This window comes from Sarcophilus harrisii, chromosome 2 (assembly GCF_902635505.1).
Source record: "Sarcophilus harrisii chromosome 2, mSarHar1.11, whole genome shotgun sequence".
NCBI classification, from domain to species: domain Eukaryota; kingdom Metazoa; phylum Chordata; class Mammalia; order Dasyuromorphia; family Dasyuridae; genus Sarcophilus; species Sarcophilus harrisii.
In genome coordinates this window covers 104,538,472-104,564,415 of record NC_045427.1, presented here as the reverse complement: position 1 = coordinate 104,564,415, position 25,944 = coordinate 104,538,472, and the positions used below count along the sequence as shown (strand labels likewise).

The following is a 25,944-nucleotide window of genomic DNA, read 5'->3' as shown; positions in this document are numbered from 1 at the left end:
GAACTGTGGCATAACAAAGTGTATGGAGATAGAGGTAGCAATAGTTAATACAAGCCAAGGTTTCCATGTTATCATTAGCAGATTTTAAGATGCAGTCTTTTGCCATCTCATGGAACTGTTGATTTATATTTAGTCTATTCAATTTTTAGGTGTTTTACTTGAGTTTTATTGTTTTCTAAGCTATTTTCAGTTATTTCCTCCATAGCTTTTATTTAATTTTTCCATCTCTTGTTTTATTTCTTTTAGATAATCATATAGTTCTTGTGTAAAAGCCAAATTTCTCTCAAAAGAGAAAAAACCGTTTGCATTTGTTATAGTGATAGTTTCTTTGTATGTTTATATTGGATTTCAGAGTATCAGAGCAGATTTAGAATAATTCTTTAGAGAACTTGATGATTTCTTTATTTTACTCATTTTTCCCATCTTAGTTATAAAACTAAGGAGCTTTATCTGAGGACAGATTCTACCTCCTGATGCACTTTTGGGTGGTGTCATGATCCTGTTCCATCTTTGCCTGAGTCATCTGGGTTTTTGATCTCTTCTGGCTTTGGGACTCCTTGGATCTTTGAGGTTCAGAACAGGACATTTTTTTTTTAGTTTTGGCAGCTCAGGACATAGTATAGCATGCTATGCTAGGGGCCTTAGAGTCCTGCACTGCCTTTGTTGTTTCTGACTCTTTCCTCTCTCCCCCCAGCATTCCCTGTGTGATTTTCTTGCCACATTGTGCTGAGACTTTCTAGGGAACTCTCTAGGCTTTGTGTACTTTGGGCTCCCTTCTGTTTGTCATCAGGCTGACAGCTTGCTTGCCTGAGTGGGCACTGATTTTTCGGTGGCCTTTTTTCCTGTTGCCTGTACAGGCCTTCTGGCTGATTTTGGGTAGTTGTGGGGATGGGAGATGTCATTATCTATAGTTGCTTATTGAATTTTTGATTATTATTTGGTGGAGTATGATTTTTAGGGTTTGTTAGAATAGGTGTTGGGGAACCGCTCTGCCTTTCTCTCTATATAGGTAGCCATCTTACAATTATTTTCAAGATAGTCTTTTTACAAAATATTTATCTTTAGTGTTGAAATACATGAAGACCTGATGTTCCATGACATTGTTTCCTTCAGACTTAGGCTAAACCCATTACTTCCTTTGTCTCTCTTAGAAGTACCTATTAGCCATCTTTCTGTTTAACTGTGACTTGTTTCTTTTGATTTAATTTACAATAAGAATATCGAGATTGATTCATCTCCTCTAGCAATAGGTTCCCTTCTTGGTTATTGGACAAAGATTTGTAATAACAGCCAAATCAAAGTTTGTTGATGATTTAGAATTCATTATTCTTAGTACTTTCTGTGTCTTTGGTCCCATTCTACCTCGTCACTGCAGAAAGGAGACTGAAGGCTATTATTTATTTTTTATTTCACTGGTGGCTATAACAAAAAAAACCTAATGATGGGTCTCTCCAAGATTATCAAGGCTGTCCTCATAAAACAGCCTTGATCTCTTATTGGGGCCAGACCTTATGCATTGCTAGCAAAGTCATTAAGAGGTGAGGGAAACCTCCACACCATGATGGGACATAGCATAAAAAAACCAAACATTATTAGCTCCACTGCAATGAATGGAAAGAGAGCTCCAGCAGATTACAGATAATTGAAGTCCCCCATCACAACTCCATATTGCCTTCTCTTGTTATCTGATTACCTCAGCTTCTTTTGTTGTTCTGCTCAGAGATTTAGTGTGATGGGATGAAAACATTGCTTCTCTTTTTACTTTTGTTTGTGATGCTGATTTGCAGCCAGGTGATTTCAGTCACCTACCACTATTACTATCTTGGACTTCCTCATGTAACTACATATGCTGTTCTGTCTCTTTCACCCATTTACCTTTCTTGAGTGTTTTTGTTTATGAATAATGGCTTCTTTCAGAGCTATGTCAATCATGGATCTCATATCCAGACCTTGTGTTTTTATGTATTCACATTTCAGTCCAAAAGTCTTGTTGATGACTTCTTTCTAGGATTTTGCTTCTGCAAATTTCTGGCCATTTCTTTAATCTACTTTCTGTGATATCTAGCTTGGTGATTCAGTTGAGTAATTCCCCCTCTCCTCCTGTTTTTGTTTTTTTTGTTTTTTTTCAATGAACATTTATTAATTATATATGGATAAGAAACACTATTTGAAGATACAAAGATAAGTGAAAACTAGTGCCTCCTGTCAAGAAATAATGTAGTGAAGATAGGAATTCTTTCTAGCTTCCCTTTGTCCGTTAGTTCTGGTAGATTTGGGCATTTTCCACTTATGATTTTTTGAATTACAGTGTGGAGTTTTAAAAAAAATCATAGTTTTGGGGGAGTCAAGGGATTCTTAAGATATTCTTGATTGGTTTCTAAGTTACTTGTGATATATATGATACCAAGTATCATATATCTATAATAACATTTGTATATTTAAAAAATACAAACCTATTTAGGTAATTTCTAATTGACATTTTTATTTGTAAATATTATTTATGCAAACAGATTTCAGATGTACCATATATGCTGTTTGAAGCATTTTGAATTATTTACCATATAAACATAGTATGTGGTACCATGAATTAGACAAAAGTTCTTTGACTCAACACCGCATATGTTTCTTTACATGTGAAATGTTTAATTTGTTGTTTGTATTTTATATTTCTTATACCTGAAATCACTGTTGAAATCATTAAGGTAGAGCATAGTGATATTTTTATGTGTCTTAAAGTTCTAATTTATATGCTTTCCTATTGTAATTTTTAACTTACACACACAGTGTTTTCATAATACAAATTCAGAATTTTCACTATTAAATACAAGATTTGGTTTAATTTCATTTAAAACCTTTCTTTTTTAATATAGGGGAAAATGAGTAGAAAGAATTCCAAGAATATTTACCTTATAGTTTGTAGTCTTTATTACTGGAAGGTTTTGCATGTTTTCGGTTACCCTCAAAAAAATTTCACAAGCTTCAAGGAATTATATAAGGTAGCAAAAGAGAAAATATGAGAATTATTTTTAAAATTAGAATTTTATTAAAGTTTGATGTTTTCATTATCACATCAAAAGAAGCCTTTTTTGTCTGCTAATTATTTCTTAATTTTATACACTGGTATATATAAAATTAGCTATATATATTTTGTCATTGTGCCATTCATTAGAAATTGCTTGAAATTTTCCTCACATATTAAAGTCCTGTCTGTACAATTCACTTTTATCAAACTAATCAGTGAAACTTAAGGTGCACTTTCTATTAATTACATCATAATATATTTGTAGTTAGTGGGAATATATTAGACAGGGCAAGTTGAAACAAGTTCTGATTTCTGGTAACTTATTTTCCTCCACTATCTCTTAGGTGCCAGTAGAGGAGACTGGGGTTTATTGGCCCTGTTTCTATATATGTGCTTTTTTTTTTTTTTTAAATACAGACGAGAACTATTTTTGGTCTGACATGACATGTGCCATATCCTTAGACACCTAACTCCCCCAATCAAATGATTTCCAGGATTCTCAGACTCCATGTGTCTGTTCTAAAGCTAACATTGAAAGCATGTGTAAGAGGAAGGGAGGAATACAAAAGGAAAGACGTCAAAGGAGAGCCCCTTTCACCCACTATAATAAAAAATGTAGCTCAGAGGTGATATTGTAAAAGAGCAAGTGCTGTAGAAAATCTTCCGCTTATGTCTTCTCCTTTATAAGAATGTATCTGTAGAATGAATGGTTTGGATTCCAGAAATCCTGTCAGACTTGTAAATTGTGGTCTAAAATATTACTTTGATTTCTCCTGTTCCTGCTCTTCAGTTGCTAATGCAAGTGTTTTGACTAGTGATTGGCCTGAATAAGTGTCAGGGGAGTTTCAAAGACAGTTAAAAAGGAAAAAGTTTTGTAAGAGAGACTGAAATAAAAGGAGTTTTACTTCAGTGAATCTTTTTTTTTTTTTTTTTTAACAATACCTATAAGGTTCTATGCCTTGGGAATACAATAACTAAAAATAATATTGCTTGGCCTCAAGAAATTTATACCCTAATGAGCAAGGATATGTACATAAATCAGTAGGAAATGGGCAGAATGTGATGAGAATCAAAGAGATCTTGACACACTGCTATATAGACATTTAAGCATGTTCAAATTACTTTCTTTGAATATGGAGAAATTACTCTCATTTGGGATAGGAATAGAGTCTTGTAGAAAAGACATTTAAGCTGGGTGCAGAAATGTGGAAAGGAGGGTATCTTTTAAGCAATGAGAAATGACCTGAATGAAAGGAAGATGAATTAGTGACAGGAGTGCAGTTTGGTTAGATTATGTGAGCAAAAATCTATGAAATAATGCTGGGACAGTAAGTTGGAGCTCGATTGAATGGCAAGCTTTAAAGAGTTTGTATTTTATTTTGTATAAGCAGTAGGAAACCACCAAAAGTTTTTAGTGGGTGGGCACATGTTATGACTGATTTCTTCATGGGTAAAAATTTTGCAATCGTAGGATTAAATGATTAAATGATGAGCTTGGAAACAGGAAAACCAATCTAAGCAAAAAGTGATGAGGACCTAATGGTGGCATTGTGAATAGAGAAGAAAATGTTGGTTGATAGCCTAAGGTATCAGGATCCCAAGGAGTTAGCAATTAATTAGCAGTGGAGGATGAATGAGATGAGGGAGAAAGAAGGATCCAAGATGACTCCAAACTTTTGAGCCTCAGTGGATTAGTGCTGTCAACAGAAGTGATTGATTTGGGAGATGTGATAAGTTTGAGGTAGGGGAGATGAGTTTTCTTTTAGTCATATTGAGTGTAAGATGGATGTATTTAGCAGACAATTCTAACTATTTGCTTGGGATATTTAGACTTGGAGTTTGATATTGTAAAAGAGCAAGTGCTGGAAATTTTTCTGTTTGTGTCTTCTTTCTGAAATTATTTCCTTATCTGTAGAATGAATGGTTTGGATTCCAAAAATCCTGTCAGACTTGTAAATTGTGGTCCTATTACAATTATTCAATGACAGTTGAAGCCACAGGATCATATGAAATTGCCAAAGAAGCTTTTATAGAGAAGGAAGGGAAGTCAGGTAAGGAAAAAGGCCTTGGAAGACAAGAACACTTGGATGAGAGAATGACTTGACAGGCAGCAGAAATACTTTAATTTGGTAAACATTTATTGTATACAATATGCAAAGGTACTGGGGAATACAAAGACAAAAACCATATAGTCTGCCTCTGTGGGTTAATATTTTACAGAGGGAAATACAATATATTCACTTAAGTATATACAAAGTAATTTCAAGAGAGGAAAAACACTTGTCAGAAGACGATAAGTAGCACATGAGCTGTATTTTGTTTTGTTTTGTTTTTTGTTTTATTTAATAGCCTTTTATTTACAGGTTATATGCATGGGTAACTTTACAGCATTAACAATTGCCAAACCTCTTGTTCCAATTTTTCACCTCTTACCCCTCACCCCCTCCCCCAGATGGCAGGATGACCAGGATGTTAAATATATTAAAATATAAATTAGATACACAATAAGTATACATGACCAAAACGTTATTTTGCTGTACAAAAAGAATCAGACTCTGAAATATTGTACAATTAGCTTGTGAAGGAAATCAAAAATGCAGGTGGGCATAAATATAGGGATTGGGAATTCAATGTAATGGTTTTTAGTCATCTCCCAGAGTTCTTTCTCTGGGCGTAGCTGGTTCAGTTCATTACTGCTCCATTGGAAATGATTTGGTTGATCTCATTGCTGAGGATGGCCAGGTCCATCAGAACTGGTCATCATATAGTATTGTTGTTGAAGTATATAATGATCTCCTGGTCCTGCTCATTTCACTCAGCATCAGTCATGAGCTGTATTTTGAAGGAACCTAGGGATTCAGGGAGGCACAGATGAATTTCATACTTGAGGGGTCCACTTCTGTCTGCAAAAACAAAAGAAAGGGATGGAATATAACTATGACTAACAGGCCAGTTGACAGAAATGGAGAATGCCAGAAAGAGAATGATGTTAAGACCTGAAATGAGAGAGGGGGAAGGGGAAAGTGAAGGTTAGAGAGGGAGAGAAGGGGGAAAGAGAGAGGAGGGATGGGGGAAGGAGAAAAAAAGAGATATTGCCAAAGTTTAATTCCAGGAAGAATAGAATAGCAGTAAGGAGGGAATTGGATATTGGCAGTTAGTGGGTTCTTGCTAACTTTGGAAAGATAAACATTTCAAAACTGAGCTAATGTAGGGGTGGGGTTAGAGAACCGGACCTGAAGTCGAAAGACTTATCTTCCTAAGTGCAAATCTGGCCTCAGATACTTACCTAACTAGTGCAAGTCACTTAACCCCATTTGCCTCAGTTTCTTCATCTGTAAAATGAGCTGGAGAGAGAAATGGCCAACAACTTCAAATTATTTGCCAAGCTGGTAGGTAAATCCTTTCTAAATCTAATAATCTTTTTTCTGTATATCATTCAGGATTAAGTAGAATAGTTTGTCCATCAGCATCTAACAAATAAATGGCAGATCCTCTAATGGTCAGAAAATGGGAGTGAATAATATTTAATCTACTTTAATTTTTTTAATATTGACTAGACTAGTTTGCTGGTTCTTCCAACTCTGAGCTTCTGTGATTCTCTTGGGAGCAATTGCTCAATGTAGGTTCTGAGTTATTTAAAAAGAAACATTTTTAAAATATTTATTAAATATTTACTCAAAGGGATCTGTGATCTTATCATTTTGGATGTTCCCTCCAACCATGCAGATTGTTAACTATGCTTGCCCCTTTTGTATAGCTCTTCTCTATGATCTCTTATTGATTGGTCACACAGACTCTACCCTCCACATCTTCATTTTTTCTTGATAGTGATGGAATCAGAAGTCAGATTGAAAGTACAGGAGTGAGTTGGAGAGTTTTCAAAAGAAATCCAAGCTATCAATAATCATGGAGGGAAAAACCTCAAAATCACTGCAAATTAAAATAGCCCTATGGTATTAGCCCCCAAATCCCAACCCTCACTTTCTTTCAGATTAGCAAAGATGACATAGAAGGAGAATGACAAATGCTGAAAGGGCTATGGGAAAAACAGATACATCAATGCACTGTTAGTGGAACTGTGAATTGGTCCAACCATTCTGGAAAACAATTTGGAATTATACCCCTAAAGCTATTAAACTAAATATCCCTTAACCCAATTGTATCACTACTAAGTCTATAGCCTAAAGATATCAAAGAAAAAGGAAAAAGACCCACAATGTGTACAAAACTATTTGTAGTGCCTCTTTTTTGTGGGGATGAAGAATTGGAAACTGAAGTGGGATGCCTATAAACTGGGGAAGGCTGTTTTTCTGTAAGGGGAAGCGAAGGGTTTCAGAGAAATCTGGAAAGAATCATTTGAATTGAGGAAGAGTGAAGTGAACAGAACCAGGATTACAATTTAAAAACAATTTTGTAAAGACAAACAACTTTGAGAGATTTAGCTCTCATCAGTACAACAACCAGCCATAACCACAATTTCAGAGGACTTAGATGAAATATGTTAACTACCTACAGATAGAATGATGATGGACTGAGAGTACAGATTGAGGCTTTTTTTTTTTTTTTAAACTTGGCCAAGTAGGAATTTTATTTTTTGCTTGGCTATATATGTTTGTAATGGGTTTTATTTTTCTTGCCTTTTCATTGTGTCTTCCTTCCTTTCCATAACTCCTATTCCCTCACAGAAGTAAGGAAAGGGCAAGGTAGGAAGGACAGAATGTAGATCTAAAAATAAAACAATTGAATTTAAGAAAAGGAGTGAAAAGTGAGGAACTGAGGCCATAAGTGTATAGAATTTTTCCTAAAATTTTGAATATGAAAATGAAGAGGAATATAGTGATAGCTTCAAGGGATGGGAAGATATTTTGTAAAGTTAATCTCTATCCATTTTTAAGCACCTGTTTTGTGTCAGGTATTGTAATGTCAGCTTTTTTGTGTGAGCAAGGAAGTCATCCCTTCCCCCTCACCTTGTAAATCTCAGCTTGAGTACAATCTAATTCAGTTGGAATTTCAGCTGGGAACTGATTGGTTTCAACCTGAGTTAAAGGTCAGTAGCTTCAGCATTTGTTGATGATGGTTTGTTGAGAACATTGTCGAAGTGTTTGGCCCACTTCTGTTGGATTTGGATCATGTCCTTATCACTAATCAATGTAGCTCTATCAGCACAGAGTAGTTGAAATGCAGCATAGGTCTTTGGCTCATAAATAGACTCAGTGCATCACAAAAGTGCTTTGAATTGTTACTATCAGCATAAAACAGAATTTCTTCTGCCTTCTTACTGAGCCAAGAATTCTGCATCTAAGTTTTGGTTATATTTTACTTTTGATGAAATTGAATGCCACTTTCTTAGCGATAGATGAATTACCCTGCTGTTACACCCTGTGGAGTTCTCGTTTTTCATTTAGTAGCTTCTGAATTTCCCCAGCAGTTTTATCATACCAGTCTTGATGTTTGTAGATGTTCTGACCCAGATGGGCAACTACAGTGCTGTACACCAAATCTCTGAAAGCTGCCCCCTCCTTTTCTGCTCCACTGTTTTAACACAGCTTGCCCTCTAATTTATCAATAAGCTGTTCCCTTTAGGAAAGCACTTTTATCTGTTGACATTAATTCTTTTGATAGTCTTTTTGCCTTAAGGCTATCTCTTTTTTTTTTTTTTAATTATTATTTTTTTTTGTTCTTATAAGGTTAATTTTTATTTCCTGTATATTGAGGAATGGCATAATTCTGTAATCTCTCTGTGTTGAAAAAACTTTGGGCAGTTGAGTTCAAGGTTCTAGTGCTATGAGATAACAATAAACCAGATAATGAAGATGGGTCAAGAATTGGGTTTTGTGATCTTAGAACTTCCCTTCAGAAACAGGAAAGACAATCTAGTACTTTATCTCTTGCCTTGATGTTAAACTGCTTCTTATGGAAGACTGAGATCTTTTTTTAAAATGATATTTTATTTTCCAACTACACACAAAGATAGGCTATCTCTTTTGTTGAATATGAAGATTCAGGTTGGAGAGGAAAAGTCTATGATCAGTTCAGCACTCTGCACATCACACATTTCCTTCATCACTTTCACATTCTGTCTCTTTACTTTGTAATCACATAATCCATTAAATGCTGATATTTGCTATGAGGGTGGACCCATGAAGTTTTATTGCATTTTAGGTAAATGAAGTACATTGTTATTGATGAGGTCATGAGATGAACAAATTTTCAGTAGTAAATGACTGTGGTTGTTACTGTTTCCAACTCCATTCCTCCCAAGACTTCTTGCCATATCTGGTAGTTTAAGCCTACTCTTGTATTACAGTCACCCAGAATTATAAGCTTGTCCTCTTTTAGTTATCAAACTGTGCATACCCTTTGATCCAGCAGTGTTACTACGGGTTATATAAAGATTATGGGGTAAGGACCTTATGTCACAATGTTTGGGCAGCCCTTTTTTGGTGCTAAAACTGGAAACTGAATGGATGTCCACAATTGGAGAAGGCTTTGAATAAATTTGGATATGAATATTATGGAATATTACTTTCTGAAGAAATGACCAACAGGATAATTTAAAAAGGCCTGGAAGACTTAAAACTGATGCTGAGGAAATGAAAGGACCAGGAGACATTATATCTTCAACAACAATACTATATGATGACCAGTTCGATGGACCAGGCCCCTCAACCTTTAGATCAACCAAATATTTCAAGGGCAGTAATGAACTAACCAGCTTCCCGAAAAAAGAATTCTGGGAGATGATAAAAACCATTACATTAATTAATCCAATTTATCACACCCATTTTTGATTTCCTTAAATAATTGTACTATTTCAAGTCTGATTTTTTTACAGCAAATAACTTTTGTCATTATACTTTGTGTATCTAATTTATATTTTAATATATTTAACATCTACTGGTCATCCTGCCATCTAGGGGGGGTTGGGGGTAAAGGGAAAAATTGGAAAAGAGGTTTGGCAATTGTTAATGCTGTAAAGTTACCCAATGCATATATCCTGTAAATAAAAGGCTATTAAAAAAAAAAAAAAAAAAAAAAAAAAAAGCTTGTCCTCTTTTGGCACATTGGTGATAAGGGGCTTCAGTTCTTCATAAAATTTTTTCTTTGATCTTATCAGGGTTCGTCATTGTGGGAACATAAGCACTAATGATGGTAGCTTAGCGTTAGTGGCAATTCTATTGTCATGAACCTGTTGTTTGTTCCTTTTGAAAAGTATACAAGCTTGTTTGCTAAATTAGTTTTGATTGCAAAACCTACACCAGCTTCATGACATTCCCCTTCACTGTGACCACTCCAAAAAAAATGTGTATCCAGTTCCATCTTCAGTTGAAACTTTCATTTGCCAATCTTGTTTTACCCAGGGCTGCTATTTGGAAGTGGTACCTGTTGAAGTCTCTTGCAGTAAGAGCTGTTCATCTTTCAGGGCTACTGGATTTTGTGTTGTCTGTAAGGGTATGCACATTCTATATATCGATGGTGAGCAGAATCAGCTTTGCAGAATTTTTTGTACATATTTTTAGTGTTTTGACCACAGGATGGGACCCCACCTGTAGTGGTAATCAGGCCAAGGTTGGGTAAGCAGACAATTTTTAGGGCGTCTTTTCTAGCCCCTTCCTCACACCTGGAGGTAAATAATATCCTAAAAAAGGCTGCTCAGATACCCAGGGGGCTGCCAAATCCCACTGCTGCTTTTAATGAGAAGGCAGTGATGCTATGACATAGGCCACTTGTGTACAGGGTTATGACTTCAACTTCCAATGTATTTGTGCCTGCTGATTTGTTACTTGCCTATTGCCACAAAACTCTGACATAGGTAGAAATGCTAAGTGCTGGGGATACAAAGAGGGATAAAAGACCTCAAGAAGCTTCCATTCTAACTGGAATGATAATATGAAGATAACTAAACAAGCTATCCACAGGTTTTTTGGGAGGTTTTTGGCTACTATATATCATGGGAGATTCTAGTCTTTCTCCATTGCATATGATTCTAGATTTTGGTTTTACATATGTGCTTTTTATAATATTTAACATTCAAAGAAAAAAAATGTATTGCTGTTAGGGTGATGGACCCTAAGACTTATGGGCCCTTGCCATCTGCCTAGGGAACCTCCTTTATGGGTTGTTTCCCCAACTAAAATATGAGCTACCACTTATGCATAACTACCACTTAAAGAGCATTTTAAGGTTTGTAAAGACTTTTACATTATTAGAGGAGAAATGATTGTTAACTGCTGTGAAATGAGTCTATCATGACACAGAATTTATAGAGGTTAAAAATCTAGGTTTTATTATGGTTAAGCATAAAGTCAGGAGGTTGAAAACAATCCTGAACAAAGATTAGGATTATTAGGAGGCTTTTTTTATAGGCAAAATTACATCAGAGACAGAGAAATAATATTTGATACATAGAACATCCTCTTAGTCTAAAAAAGTTGAATAGATTTAAATAGAATCATAATCTCCTACTTCCTTTAAGAAAACAAATCTAGTTAAACAGATTCTATAGGGTAAACTAAGTCAGGTTATAGATTCAGTTGCACATAGAGAGTTCAGGTGGACCCACATATTATCAGAGCTAGATCAATTCTGGGGGAAGCTCCTAAGGAAATTGTGGAAGAGGAGAAGTATTAGGCTGATTACCAAACTGAAGATCTACAGAGCCATTATGCTGATCTCATTGTTGTATGTCTGTGAAACCAGCGCTATGCTTCCATTTGAATTGGAATCACCTGGCAGAATAAGACATCAAACATAAGGTCCTTTCTCTAAGTAAACTGCCAAGCATGTCAACTCTACCTCAGAGAGCGCGACTCCGTTGGGCTGGCCACACTGTTCGAATGCAAAATGTACAGTTGTCAAAAAGAGTATTTTGTGGAAAACTCACTCAGGGCAAGTGCTCACACGGTGGTCAAAAAAAGCAATACCAGACACTTTCAAGGACTCTCTTAAGAACTTCAGAATTGATTGTATGACACGGGAGACACTGGCACAGTACTGCCCAGCATGGTGTGCCCTCATGAGAGAAGATGCTGTGCTCTGTGAGCAAAGCAGAACTGAAGTTGCTCAGAAAAAAAATGCGAGAGTCATCAAGTTAGAGAAGCCACCCTAAATGTTCATAGGGGCTATTTGTGTCTGATCATGGTAGAGCCTCCTGAGCTTGTATTGGTCTGATCAGCTGCAATATATCAATGTTATTTTGGTCCTCTTTGAGAATGAAGAAGAACCAACCATTAAGAATAATGTAAATTAGCTGGTTTCCATTTCTATTCATTATTCAGAAGACTGTATTTCATAAAAGGAGTTTGGTAGAATGTTTGCTTCCTCAACTTTGAGAACAATTTATCTTAACTCTGAATTCCTCTTTAAATATTTAATAGAATTCATCTCTAAGTCATCTGGATCAAGAAAGTTTCCTTTTTGGCAGGTTCCTCAAGTATAGATTTTGTTTTTTAGGATGGGAAGAGTCTTAGTATGTTTATGTGTAGAAGGGAAAGATTTAATGAATAAAGATCAATTGAAGATCAGAGACAGGTAATCAATCAAGGGACAAGCTTTCAGAGGTGACTGGAAAAAAATTTAGGCAAGGGCAAAAGCAGAGGAGGTTTAGCCTTGGCATGAAAAAAGCCATTTTCCAAAATGGAACAAAGGAAGAGAGAATGAGAGGTGATATTGAGGAGATTTGAGGTGTAGAATTAGTGAAAAGGAGTTCAGAGTGGATGACTTTTGCTTTGCAGTCAAAGTAAAAAGTGAGATTTTTCTGCACAGGGAAGTTAATAAAAGGTTTAGAACAAGTGCTGTGGGGAATGTGAGAGTTGAGGTGTCAAATGATTGCTTATGGTCCAAACTAAGTTAACGTGTTATTGAAAAATATTTTACAAAATAAGTAAACATATAGTAATATTACATTTAAAAATATGATACGTAGGCTATATAATTTTTTATAGATAAATTAGTAGCCCATCTCTATTTTACTTTTATATCACTGTGGTAAGAGCATCAATTAGGAAAGACTCAAAATTTTGTGATGTAGTAACGAGTTTAGTTGAAATTAGATACCATAGATTTGTATCCATGTTGGACACTGTTGGCATAATTGTATGATCACCTCCATCAACATTAATCAAAATGTCATTAAGAGTGGAGAAAATGTTATCCAATACTTTGGAAAGGGATTAGTGATAATAGTAGTGGAGGTAAGGGATTTAAAGGTAGAGGACAGTGTTAAATTGAGTCCATTAGCTATAGGGCCAAGATTTCTAAGGGAAAGAAGTGAAAACAAGGTATAGATGATGAAATGGAAAAGAACATAATGATAGGAAGTTACAGTTAGGACAAAAGCTTATATTTAGAAGACTGATTTAATTCAGACATGAAAAAAGAATAGGGGGGAGAAAGGGAAAGAGAATTCTTGAGAAAAAACTTGGAAAGATAATTTAAAACTTACCATTATCTGTAAATGTTTGGACATTCATGATCCAAGTACTCTGAAATTCTTTTCACCAAAACCTGTTCATTTTTAATATTATTTTACTCTTCATTTCTTCCAGAAATTCTTGCAAACCTTGTTGGTGAGGTGTGCTTTTGTTTGAAGTTCTGCTTGTAGGTGTTGGCTAGTTATTCTTTTTTTTTTTTTTTTTTTTTTTTTTTGTCTTAGATGTCCTTGGCTTCTTAATGGTTTTTATCATCATTGTCTTTTTTGTTGCCTTGTTCATCCAGTCATCTTCCTGAATTGAGTCAGGAAATGTTTTGTCCTTATTTGGTGCTGATTTGTATTTGCAATTATACAGTTGCTTTTTTCAGGTACTGAGTGTTGTTTCTCAGGGAACTTGGTGCAGCTTGGGTCAGATTGCCCAGACCTTTAAACACACTTGTAAGTGTCAACTAAAATATGGCTGATAGTTGCTCTCCTCTTCTAAGCTTTATTGACTCTGGTAGGGTTTGGGCAATATAGTTGAGTACTTGATGTTGAGAGTTATCTCTTCGGAACCCTCAAGATTAGATAACATGGTGAGAGAATAACAGGAATTAATTTCAATTTATGCATTCATCCATCAGATTTTTAGGCCAAAATAAGTTTTACATCTTAAATAACTGGTCAGAGATACATAGGGTACATATTGTATCTACAATATTATCATGAGTTATGCTTATGTGTTGAGCTTTGGACTCATTAATATACAGGCAGTAAAATCCTGATTCTAAATTTTTTGCTATAACCCCACACATTAGTCTGGATTTTGTGGGTGATTTTTGTTTTTGGTCTAGATTTGTGATTTCATCAATGTAGGAAAATTTCAGCATTGAAACTTTCTGTATTGATGTAGCTCAACAGTTCATCTCTAACTTATAATTTAAAGTTGCCTGGAAATAACAAGCAATTATTTGCCCCATGTTCTAGAACTTAAATGTGTTCTAGACAGGACTTGATAAGGTCACAGATTTCATGTGGAGGGAGAATTCAGCATTCATTCAGACCTATTCCCTTATGTGATTAAACTGAGACTCAAGGAAGCAAAATGACTCTTCAGTAGAGCCCAGGTCTTGCAATTCCATATCTTAAATGTTTTCCATGTCACCACCTTGCCTTCCCTAGTCACAGATGTCCCCTTTAATCTGTGATTAAATAGAATACCTTTCACTTAAGTACTCAGAGGCTGTAAGGCAGGTACCAAGAATAATATGGAATAGTAGACAAAGGGCAAGTCTTGGAGCCACAAAGACAGGTTCTAACCCTGTCTCGTATACTTGCTAGCTATGTCTGCATGTATAGGAAATATATACATATATCAAATGCATATTTAGAGTCCTTTGTTTGAAGTTTAGAATAGACATTTCACAGAAGTGGATAAAATTTCTCAATTTTTCAATATTCCTTTCAAAAATCTAACTTTTAAAAATTTGTGTTTCCGGACTCCCATAGTAAATTGGGAAAATACATTAAAAATAAACATGTGATTTCATTGGTTCTCATGCAACATTAATAGAAAATCTGTAGGAGTAGAAGGGATACCCCCTGTTTAATTTGAGGCTCACTATGAACTAAGTGATGTTTGAATGCCTTTCTAGTATTTACTGAGAGAGAAGTCACTACTAAATTTTTAAATATTAACTCTTCTAAAAACAGTTTTATTGGAAAATTAGGTATTCAGTGATAATGTTGAAATTTAATTTCACTGAACAATTTTTCCCCCTTTTCCTTTTCTTTCTGGGTGTGACTAAACTGCCTACAGCATGCTGCATGGTTGCTGGTAAAACAGGAAATGGGGTGAGTAATTCAAGCAGGGATTTTTTACAATCTTTTAAATACAGACTACTGATTTTTTAAAAAATTTCTTTTACTACATTTCTCTTTTATAGAGTGACTTCATTTATTATTAGATTAATTAATTAATTATTATTAATTAAGAAAAATTGGTGATTATTTGGGTTCATTGTGTTATTCTCTAATCAGTTCCTTTGCATAGCAGCAGAAGCACACTAATTTATTCTGGTAACTTGTTAAATCTTTTCAACTTTAACGTGAATGCTGATTGATAGATTTGGTAGAATACATGCTAGGCAACCACATTATATAATATGGTTTGATGAGCTATTTTGACAAGAGAAATTTGTTTTTATCTTTTAGGAAAGTTCATGGTACATTTGTGAATGTACTAGAATAGTTCTATTATATGAGCTGTACCTAGGTTTTTGAAAGTGGATTTAGAATAATTTCTGGAATTTTGATTACTAATCATTAAGCATTTATTGCAATAAAATAATTTGCTGATTAATAGATCTTACTAATTTTTAGAGTGAAATGAGGAGTTTTTCTCTAAAGGTAAAGATAAAAAAGAGATTTCAATATTTTTTATTTGATATTTATGTAATGATGAATAATTTTTGTAGTCTAAATATAAAATTTTTAAACCAATAGGGAAGCACAATATGCTTTTTCCAGATCTTTGGTACTATTTTCAAGTATAATATATTTTGGTTGAATTTGTTGATATTAAAAACAATTATAATAATATACATTGTTTTATGTTTTCATCAGAATTATTCATATAAATTTATTCTATCTGTTTTTGTTTGCTTTTATATCAACAAAATTACATCTAAGACAACTTTTACAATATGTACCTGAACTATTAACAAGACTGTTATTTATCTGAGAATCCAGAAGGCAAATTTATTTTTCCATTTAAAATTTATTAAATATCTATGTTATATTAGTTCTCATGAAAAGAACTTAAAACCATTACATGAAAGATATTGATTTTCCTATCTAATTTAAATGGTTTTTGGGAAATCACTCCTTTTTTCCCCCTTATTTTCATCTAGGAAATGATCTAGCTATTTGATAAAAGAATTTTGGTTATTATATAGCACAGTCATATTAATGGTTCATAAATAAGTACAGATCCTGATCCTTATATTGATTCTAAGATTTTGAGAATGTTGTTTAGCTTGTTAGGTTATAAATTCATTAAAAAAACATAAAACATCTAATATGTGCAAAGATCCTGTGCTCAGTCCTGAGGATACAAAGACAGAAACAAAAAATAGACCTTTCCCTTAAGGGGCTTCCATTCTGTTTTTAAACTTTTTCTGAATTTGCATTTGTCTATGTTGATTTTTGTTGCTGTTCTTCAAAGAGTTTAAAATAAATACAATGGTAAAAGGTTTCAGTTCTTCTAAAAAAAAAAAAAAACCTATAAAGTAGATTGGTACAGAAATGCCAAAGCTCTTCCCTGATGTCAGGAATTCCATGCAGAAATGATCTAGACACACTGCCATTAAAAGGGATTAATTAAGAAAATCTTAATGAAATTAGTTGAATTGAAATCATTAGACCATATTTCTTCCAGTTTGGGTGATGTTTGTGTTTTATTTATCTCATAAATGATATAACTGGAATTATTATAAGCAGTATTTTGGTGAATCATTAGGTCTTTAAGGAGGATTAAATTTGTCTTAATTAGAGCTAAACACTATAGAATACTTTGGAGATAGTTAAGTGATCTAGACACACTGCCATTAAAAGGTATTAATTAAGAAAATCTTAATGAAATTAGTTGAATTGAAATCATTAGACCATATTTCTTCCAGTTTGGGTGATGTTTGTGTTTTATTTATCTCATAAATGATATAACTGGAATTATTATAAGCAGTATTTTGGTGAATCATTAGGTCTTTAAGGAGGATTAAATTTGTCTTAATTAGAGCTAAACACTATAGAATACTTTGGAGATAGGTAAGTGTACATTTTCGCTTTGTTACATGTTATAGAAATCTTTTTAAAAAAATATAGGATTCAATTTTCAAAACTATATAAACCTGGAATTTTTGTTAAATATTTAGTAGTAAAGAAAAATAGTAGCCATTTTAAAAAATTTGAAACTCTTTAGAATTATTTGAAATGTTAGAAATTTTGTTGTATGACCATGTTCTTTCAAAACTATAATGAATAATACTTGAATATTTTAAAGAATTGCTTCCTTATATTCTACAGGAATTTGCAAGATAATCCATGTTCTGTATTTCTTCTGTTTTTTGTATTCTTCAGAATATACTTGACATGTTAAATTAATCCATTCCTGTTTATTAACATTCTTCTCAAAGGAACATTAAAATGTGAATAATAAAATTATCAGTCTTTTTTCCAAAAATAGAAATTAAAGAATCCATTTGGTATTTCCTATTGGATTGTTAAGCCATTGCAGAGGGTCCCTGTAATATTTTGAATCTTAGTGTTATTTGTACCAGCAGAATCTCAGCAGAGGATCATTATTTCATTGAACTTTGAATAAACAAGGAAATTTAGTTGATTGTCCATTCCACTTAATTAGTATATTATTACATATATCCAGGACAGGCATTGAGAATGGTCAGTGAACCATATCTAGAATTAAACAAACAGAAAATAGCAGGCTCATTTGCATTTGGGAAACTACTCAATGGTAAGCTATTCTCTGACACACACAAAAATTCCCATTTTAAAAACTTCATTGTTCTAATGCTATATGGTTGTAAATCTTGGAATACTACAGTCTTCAAAGATTCAAATTTGTGTGTCCAGAAGCTAGAGAAACATAGTGTGCAGGAGCATACTGTTGGATATTCTTAAGATGATGATCTGTGGAATAGTTACCATGTAAGACATAGGTGCTATCAGAAAAATTTATTTTTGGAAAAATGGTTTTCCTAAAGCACAAGTCTGACCATGTCTCTCCTCTTCTATAAGCCCCAAGGGTTTCCTTTTGCCTCTTAAATACCAACTCTTCTGTCTGGTGTTTAAAGCTCTTCACAAACTATTTCATACCTTTACAATTTTATTACATATTACTCTCCTTCATGCACTCTGTGGTCTAACCAAACTATTTTAGTATTTTTTATACAGGATCCTTTATGTCTTTGCATAGGCTTTCCCTAATGGATTCATCTGCTTATTCCAAAACTCCTCTCCAAGTCTTGCTATCTGTATAGAAGGCCTTTCTTGATTTCCTCTCACTTCCTAGGGATCCCCCTGAAATGATCTTATCTTGGCACTTTGTTCTGCATGTGTCATGTATATCTTTTACTTCTCTTGATATAATATAAACTCCTTAAAGGCAGTGATTGATTCTTTTTGTCCTTGTAGCCCAGCCATCTTATATAGTTACTACCAGTAGCTAACTCTTAATAATTGCTTATTGATTGATTCCTTGCAACTTTTTCTAGTGGATATTCATTCTGCTCCCATTTTTTTTTTTTTTTTTTTTACTTTCATACCCAGCAGGAGGCTAGGGCTTACATTTATTCCCCTTCCTTCTCTTCTAGACTAATCCTTTATTTTAACTAGACTAATCATTTCACTATGACTTTTCTTCTTTTGAAATTCATGCCATTTGTTTATTTCTTTCCTCATTTCTGTTTTTTTCGTCTACTACCTTCAATTTTCTAACATTTTCAGCCTGGCTCATCTTTCTACTTTGTCCTCCTTCATTATTCTTTGGCACTTGAATATTCATGTGGACAAACCCCAAGATTGAAAAATTCCTTAACCTCAACCCTTGCATTCCATTTTAGCCATTTGTTACATCCTTCACTTTTGTAATTCCATCACCCGGGATATTTAGTATTTCACTCCCTAGCCATAATTGCCTTTCCTTTCCCCTGTCCCTCCCACTCATATTTTGTCTGTATTGTGATCTCTGCTCTCAATCAGTGCCTATTCTCCTGGTCTGTCTCCTCTTTTGCCTCCATGTTTAATCATGAGGTCATCTTCTTATATCTTGCATTATTTCAATAGCGCCCATTCGAATAATCCGTAATTTACTTTATTTCCATCCTTTGACTCCTTATCTGTAGGTTACTTCTCTCTGCTTTGTCTTACCCTGTTCCAGGGCTGCTGAGAGTCATTGGAGAAAATAATGAAATTGAATTTTTTTTCACTTGTTAGAAATTTATGATACATGAGCTGAAATAGATCCTTACTACTGTTCAATAGTATTTGTATTCTGTCTTTATCATTCCCTCTGTTGTTGTCCACACTAACTATTCTAAACAACTTGGCCTCTTTCTATATTTGCAGTTAAGCAACTGGTAGTGGTGCAGTGGATAGAGTGCTAGACCAGGAGGACTGAAAAATACCAGAGTTCAAATCCAGTCACCAGCTGTGTGACTTTGGGCAAGGCACTTTACTTCTGCTTTCTTCAGTTTCCTTATCTATAAAATGTTGAAAATATTAACACCAATCTCCTAGGTTGTTATGAGGATCAAGTAAAATAATTGCAATGTGCTTAGCATAGTACCTGGTACATAGTAAGTGCTATATAAGTTTTTTATTTTTTAAATTATAACTTTTTATTGACAGAGCCCATGCTAGGGTAATTTTTTTACATTATCCCTTGCACTTACTTCTGTTCCAACTTTTCCCCTCCCTCCACCCCCTCCCCCAGATGGCAAGCAGTCCTATACATGTTAAATAAGTTACAATATATCCTAGATACAATATATGTGTGCAGAACTGAACAGTTCGCTTGTTGCACAGGAAGAATTGGATTCAGAAGGTAAAAATAACCCAGGAATTAAGACAAAAATGCAAACAGTTTACATTCATTTCCCAGTGTTCTTTCTTTGGGTGTAGCTACTTCTGTCCATCATTGATCAATTGAAACTGAGTTAAATCTTCTCTTTGTCAAAGAAATCCACTTCCATCAGAATACATCCTTATACAGTATCGTTGAAGTATATAATGATCTCCTGGTTCTGCTCATTTCCCTTAGTATCAGTTCATATAAGTCTCTCCAAGCCTTTCTGTATTCCTCCTGCTGGTCATTTCTTATAGAACAATAATATTCCATAACATTCATATACCACAATTTACCCAACCATTCTCCAATTGATGGGCATCTATTCATTTTCCATTTCTAGCCATTACAAACAAGGCTGCCACAAACATTTGGCACTTTTCCTTCTTTAATATCTCTTTGGGGTATAAGCCCAGTAGTAAGTGCTATATAAATGTAAGTTATTATCATTTTTAGTATTTTTTTATTATTAGTTATTTCTATACCTTGCCCACCTCCACATATTCTCTGATCCAGCCTTGCTGGCTGCATAGCAACTTAGAAAAACACAAATGAACATTCTCTATTGCATTTTTAATTATTTTGGTAAACATTTCCCAATTAAATTTTAATCTAAATAGACCCATGAGTATGACACAGTTCTATATTTTCCTGACTTTACTGAGTTGCTAATGCCTTCCTTCACAAAACTGTATTAATTTTATAATCATTCTGTACACATACATGTTGTGTAAATGTAAGCTTCTTGAAAGCAAGAAAATGTTTCATTTTTTCTCTTGTATTCCCCAGTCCTTAATAAATGCTCTTTAATTGATTATAGATTTAAAGACTGTCAATCAGCCACTTCCTCTGAACAGATTTGTTTCCTTTTGGCTGAAGAAGTTACCTCCACTTTCTGATTCTTCTTGTACATGTTACTCCTTCTGGTTCTTTTACTCTTTTATGATCATTTTGACTTCTTGATGTGGATATTTCCCACAATGTGTCAACTTCATGACCTTACTCAGATTAAAGTGTAATTGGGAATGTTTACCAAAATACATCAAATACATTACAACATAAGATAGTGTTTGCATTTGTGTGACATTGGGCAAGGCCCTTCACCTCTGCTTTTGTGATTTTCTGCCTCAGTATGTAGCCATCAGGGATCCCTTTCTATTGTGATTGACAGCACTGATAGAGAAAGTGGCATCTGAGCCACCTTTCTATTGAAGGAAATAGGGATTCTCAGAATCTCTCTTTGTTTCTCATTATTCTTTCTGTATTCTTTCCCTAAACAATTTCCTTTATTCCCATGATTTTAACAGTAAATACTTAACCAAATTTTTAATCTTTAGCCTCCTCTTCTGAACTCTAGGGCAACATTTTTAACTTTCTACAGGATATTTTAACCTAATATAACTTAATATAAGCACCATCAATTCATTTCCAAAATCGAATGTTTTATCTTTACTTTTAAACTGGTTATTCCTCATCATGGCCTCACTATTTCTAACTGTGGAATCATCTCTCAGGTTCTTGAAAATGAAGCTTTGGGCTTGTCTTTAGCTTTTTATCCTTCCAGTTACCAAATCCTGCCAGTTCTTCATTTGGCAATTATCTCTTCACTTTATTCCTACTTCCACCACTTTACAAATGCCTTAAACTGCCTTCTACCTTGACTATTATTATATCCTCCTAACATCTCCCATTTGATTCATTCTTTATTCTACCTAGTTTCTGGAATCTTCCTTATGCATAGATCTAATTGAATCATACTCCTTAAAAATATTCAGTTCCTTATTGTTTGTCTGTATATTTCAAATCCCTTTGATTAGCATTCAGGGGAATCTGTAATCTGTTGCCATGCCACCTTTTTAGCCTTCTAATATTCCCTACCATGCATCCTACAATGTAGCCAAGTCATACTGTTTTTAGCAAATGACCCATAACTTCTCTTTTCTGTGTCTTTATTTGCACTGGTCTCTGTATCTTACAGTGTCCTTTCTCATACCCTTCACCTGCTCAATTTAACCCTATCTTTTAAAGTCTACATCACATGACAACTTCTTGATGAAGACTTCTCTGATGTTACCTCCTGTCTGCTCCAAAGGCTTTCTTCCCTGTGCTTCACAAAATGTTTTCTGACTCTGGTGTAATTATCATATATTATTACATATTATAATGGGAATAATATTTAAAATTTTTGTCTTTCAGTATTTAGCACAGTGTTCTGCATATAGTAGGTACTTAATTGATTTTTTTCTCAATTTATGTTGAATAGTTGAAACCTTAACATACTTACTGTAGATTTTCAGAACCCATGAATTGGTTATCCAGTTTTCTTCTAATATTGCACTGGTTTACTTATCAAAATTATATTAACACTTCTTACTTTATTCCTTCAAGGATATGTTATTTTGTCAATATGGGTATTCTCTGGTAACACAGATAGAATCCCTCTATAATCTGGTAGATAGACTTTGAGAGTTGCTGTCACCAAGTACTTGATTACCAGCCCCCCCCACCACCAAATTCAGTTCAATTGCTTCTTATATGGCATTACACAGTTCATCTTGGTCCCATATTCAAAGCTTTTCCAGCATGTTAGGACCTGCTGTGATGAGACATCAGAGTTGGAGTGTAACAATGAATTCTTTTCATTTCATGTCTCTGCAACATGAACTTTTCCAGGACTTTGTTCTGTAAACATTAGAATCCACCTGGCCATAAGCAAACGTGCTAATTTTAATTCAGAAAAAAACTCGGCTTGTTAGTCAAAATATCTTACTTTATAACCACTTAATAACTATTTTTTTCTTTTGTAGTTTCTTGTTTCTGGTCTTTGATAGGAAAAAATAAGAACTTACCCTGCTGAGTCTTTTTTTTTTTTTTTTTTTTTTTTTAATGATGTTTAGGAAACAGGGTCTATCACTGGGAAGAGATGATATTGTTCAACTTAAAGAAGCCTACAAATGGATTTCTCATCCCTTGTTCTCAGAGGAGCTGGGTGTTCCTGTTGATGGAAAGGTATTAATTAATTAAGTAATAATAGAGTTCACTTTTTCCATGTGGTTTTTAAGTTGTGTAACATCAATGAGTTCCTCATAGTTAAAGTATTCTTTTCTCTAAACAATCCCTTGGATAAACATAAAGCTTTTTTAATTTCCTGATTTTATTCAATTCTTTTTCATGGGTTTGTATAAACCTGCCCTTAATGGAATTCTTTAGCATGTTTCTTGTACAACTGGCAGAAATAATTTAAAAGAGAGCATTAACTATAGTATCAGGAGCTTCACTAATATTCTCCATGATTAGTACATGTGTGACTGTGGGCAAGTCTCTTTATGTTTGTTTTCCTCTTCCACCTTCATTTGAAGGTATTGGACCACATGATGCCTAATGATCTCTATTGAACCTATATTAGATACTCTACCCCTGCTGCTCTCTTTCCTTTCCAAGGCAGGTCTTTAAGCCTCCATCTGCTTCTGCTGGCACGATGCTTTCAGTACAGGGCTGGGTAGGAAGCCTAGTGTCCTCCACCCTGCCCACGTGGAAAGTCCCAGCTTTCATTGGCAATGGCATCGTAGTGGCCCGGGTGGTGTTGGAAGGCTTTTGGATGTCGTGTTTGGCAGAGCACTGGCCAGATCCAGTGTCAGGTATGTGATCTTTGCTGGCCCGCCTCATGACCTGCCCACAGCAAGAACCTCACTGTTGTAACTCTGGCACCTTGCTGGAGCCATGTGGGCATAGAAGGGGAGGAACCAGAAACTCAGCTAGTTGTGACTAGAAGAAGAGTTTTCCCCCTCATCTCAGCAGATCCTTGAGTATGTGATTGATGATGACATCATCAAAGATTTCTACCTTGGTGGCTGAGGTTCAAAAAGAAGAGTCAGGGGTCCTCTCTCTGTGTAGGTTGAGCAGCTGCAGCTGATCTTCTGGTAGGTGGAGGTTGGCTGTGCTGCATTTGTTCCCTTAGGTAACTCAGAGAGCACAGAGCACTCTGGGGTCCAATAGTCTGCTTCTGTTCCTCCTCTGAGAAGTCCTGAGTGTCCAACCAAGTGTGTGACTCTGGAAGGAAATAAAAATGGGAGATGACTCCCTCAGATAAGAAGGGCACTCCTCCTGCTGTCTTTTCAAAGGATCAAGCTACAGGTGACTCCAGTTAATCTTGATATTTTTTGGCTTTCTTTAATTTTTTTAACCCCTTGGATGACTGACCCAAGTGGGGGACTCCACATCTACTTCCTGGTATTTACTCCTGTTACTTACAGATGGATATGATGTTCTCTAGATCTCACCCGTGGATAATAGAGCTGCAGAGATGCTGCCCAAGAGCTCCACAGAGATCTGTGCTAGTTTTTTGCATATGCTAGAACTAATAATCCTCTTTGGTTGTAGGACTGAAATTTCACTTTATCAGTTGTCAAATACAGAGTTCTCCAGGTTGTTTTATATTCCCCCTCTCTCCCCAGTCTTGAAAACAAGATCTCCAAGATTCCACCAGTCTTTCTAGTCTTCCCTGGGAACTGATAGTTATTATCATCTTCGTGGTCTTCAGAAGAGCAGGGCATAAATAATTTCATTGCTGGCTCTTATGTCTACTTTAGCCTACTCTTTTCTTCCTAATCCACAATCCAGCAAACACAGTCTCATACCTGGCAGTGGCACTAACTCCATGGTGTTTGTGTGTCTCACACATGTGTCAGATTTTTAGGGATTTTAGAAAATAAAATGTGTCTTGCTAAAAACAAAACAAAAATCTCCACTATATTATGCACATGTAAATGCAGATTTTAAAAAAATATTTTTTCTGGATCAAATCAAATATTTAGCAACATCCTATTACGCACTGATCAGCTTCAAATTTTTATCATCCTTGTCAGTTAGTGTAATGGGCTGAAACTCAGTTGATGCACTGAGACCCGAGTACTTAAGGATAATTACTAATTGGACAATACTCTATTAGTATATGCTTGGTACATTTAATTTTGTAGGTCCAATGCATTCATTAACAGTAGCAAGAATGTTAATAGGTGAAAAAAAGTCTTCCATATGTTAAATCATCTTTTGTATATACTTTTGTCATTTTTCCTTCACATTTTACTAATCTAAACAATTAGAATTTTCAACATGACTCAGTGCCTATTTAATAAATACCTATTGATTGAATCAATCTCTGTAGTCATATTACTTGCCATGTTCAAAGATTAGAAGAGATTTATTATAATCTAATACCCCTTCTCTGAGTGAGGTATCAGAGTAGGACTATAGTGGAAAATTATGTAGTTTAATTATAATTCTACCACATTGTAACTGAAGACTGATTATTGTATAAATGAAGAAGTGAGGGAAGATGATAACTCACATTTATATAATTTTTTTTTAAATAAAGTATTAAAGTCCTATGAATGAGGTAGTATAAGTATTATCACAATTTTCATCTTGGGGACACTGAAGTATCTAGATTTTCCCAGGATTAATGGTGGTAGGACTGGAACTCTGACTGAAAACTTGTACTCCAGTATAAAAGTAGCAAGTGGTGGAAAGTTGGCTTCCTGGAGTCAGTCTGATCCTGTTTTGTCTCTAACACAAAATACTTAAATCATACAATTTCTCCATGTTCCAAGGAACTCTAGGACTGTAAGGTATAGATAAGTTGTCAGTCTGCCTCAGCTGAAGGAGTTCCATACAAGAATATCTTAAATGATTAAAATGGTTAAAAATCAGTTTTGATGCACTAATAACTTTACTTATTGAAGTGAGAACAAAAGTTATTTTTAAAAAGATATAAGAAAAATATTACTTACATATTCATACAGATTATTTCTTTTGATATAAGAAATATTTATGATTAATTTTTGGTTTTGTTGTTGTTATTGTTAACAG

General features: G+C 34.6%; 1 protein-coding gene across 3 annotated transcripts in view; it reads left to right on the top strand.

Moving 5' to 3' along the window:
* Positions 1 to 25,944, top strand: part of PUS10 (pseudouridine synthase 10) — a 92,775-nt gene that overhangs the window by 27,173 nt on the left and 39,658 nt on the right. For all 3 annotated transcript variants that reach the window (XM_023494932.2, XM_003758254.3, XM_031950519.1), the window contains exons 5-6: positions 15,253 to 15,287; positions 22,974 to 23,085. In XM_023494932.2, coding sequence (XP_023350700.1) covers positions 15,253 to 15,287; positions 22,974 to 23,085 — 147 coding nt within the window. The remainder of the gene's footprint in view (positions 1 to 15,252; positions 15,288 to 22,973; positions 23,086 to 25,944) is intronic.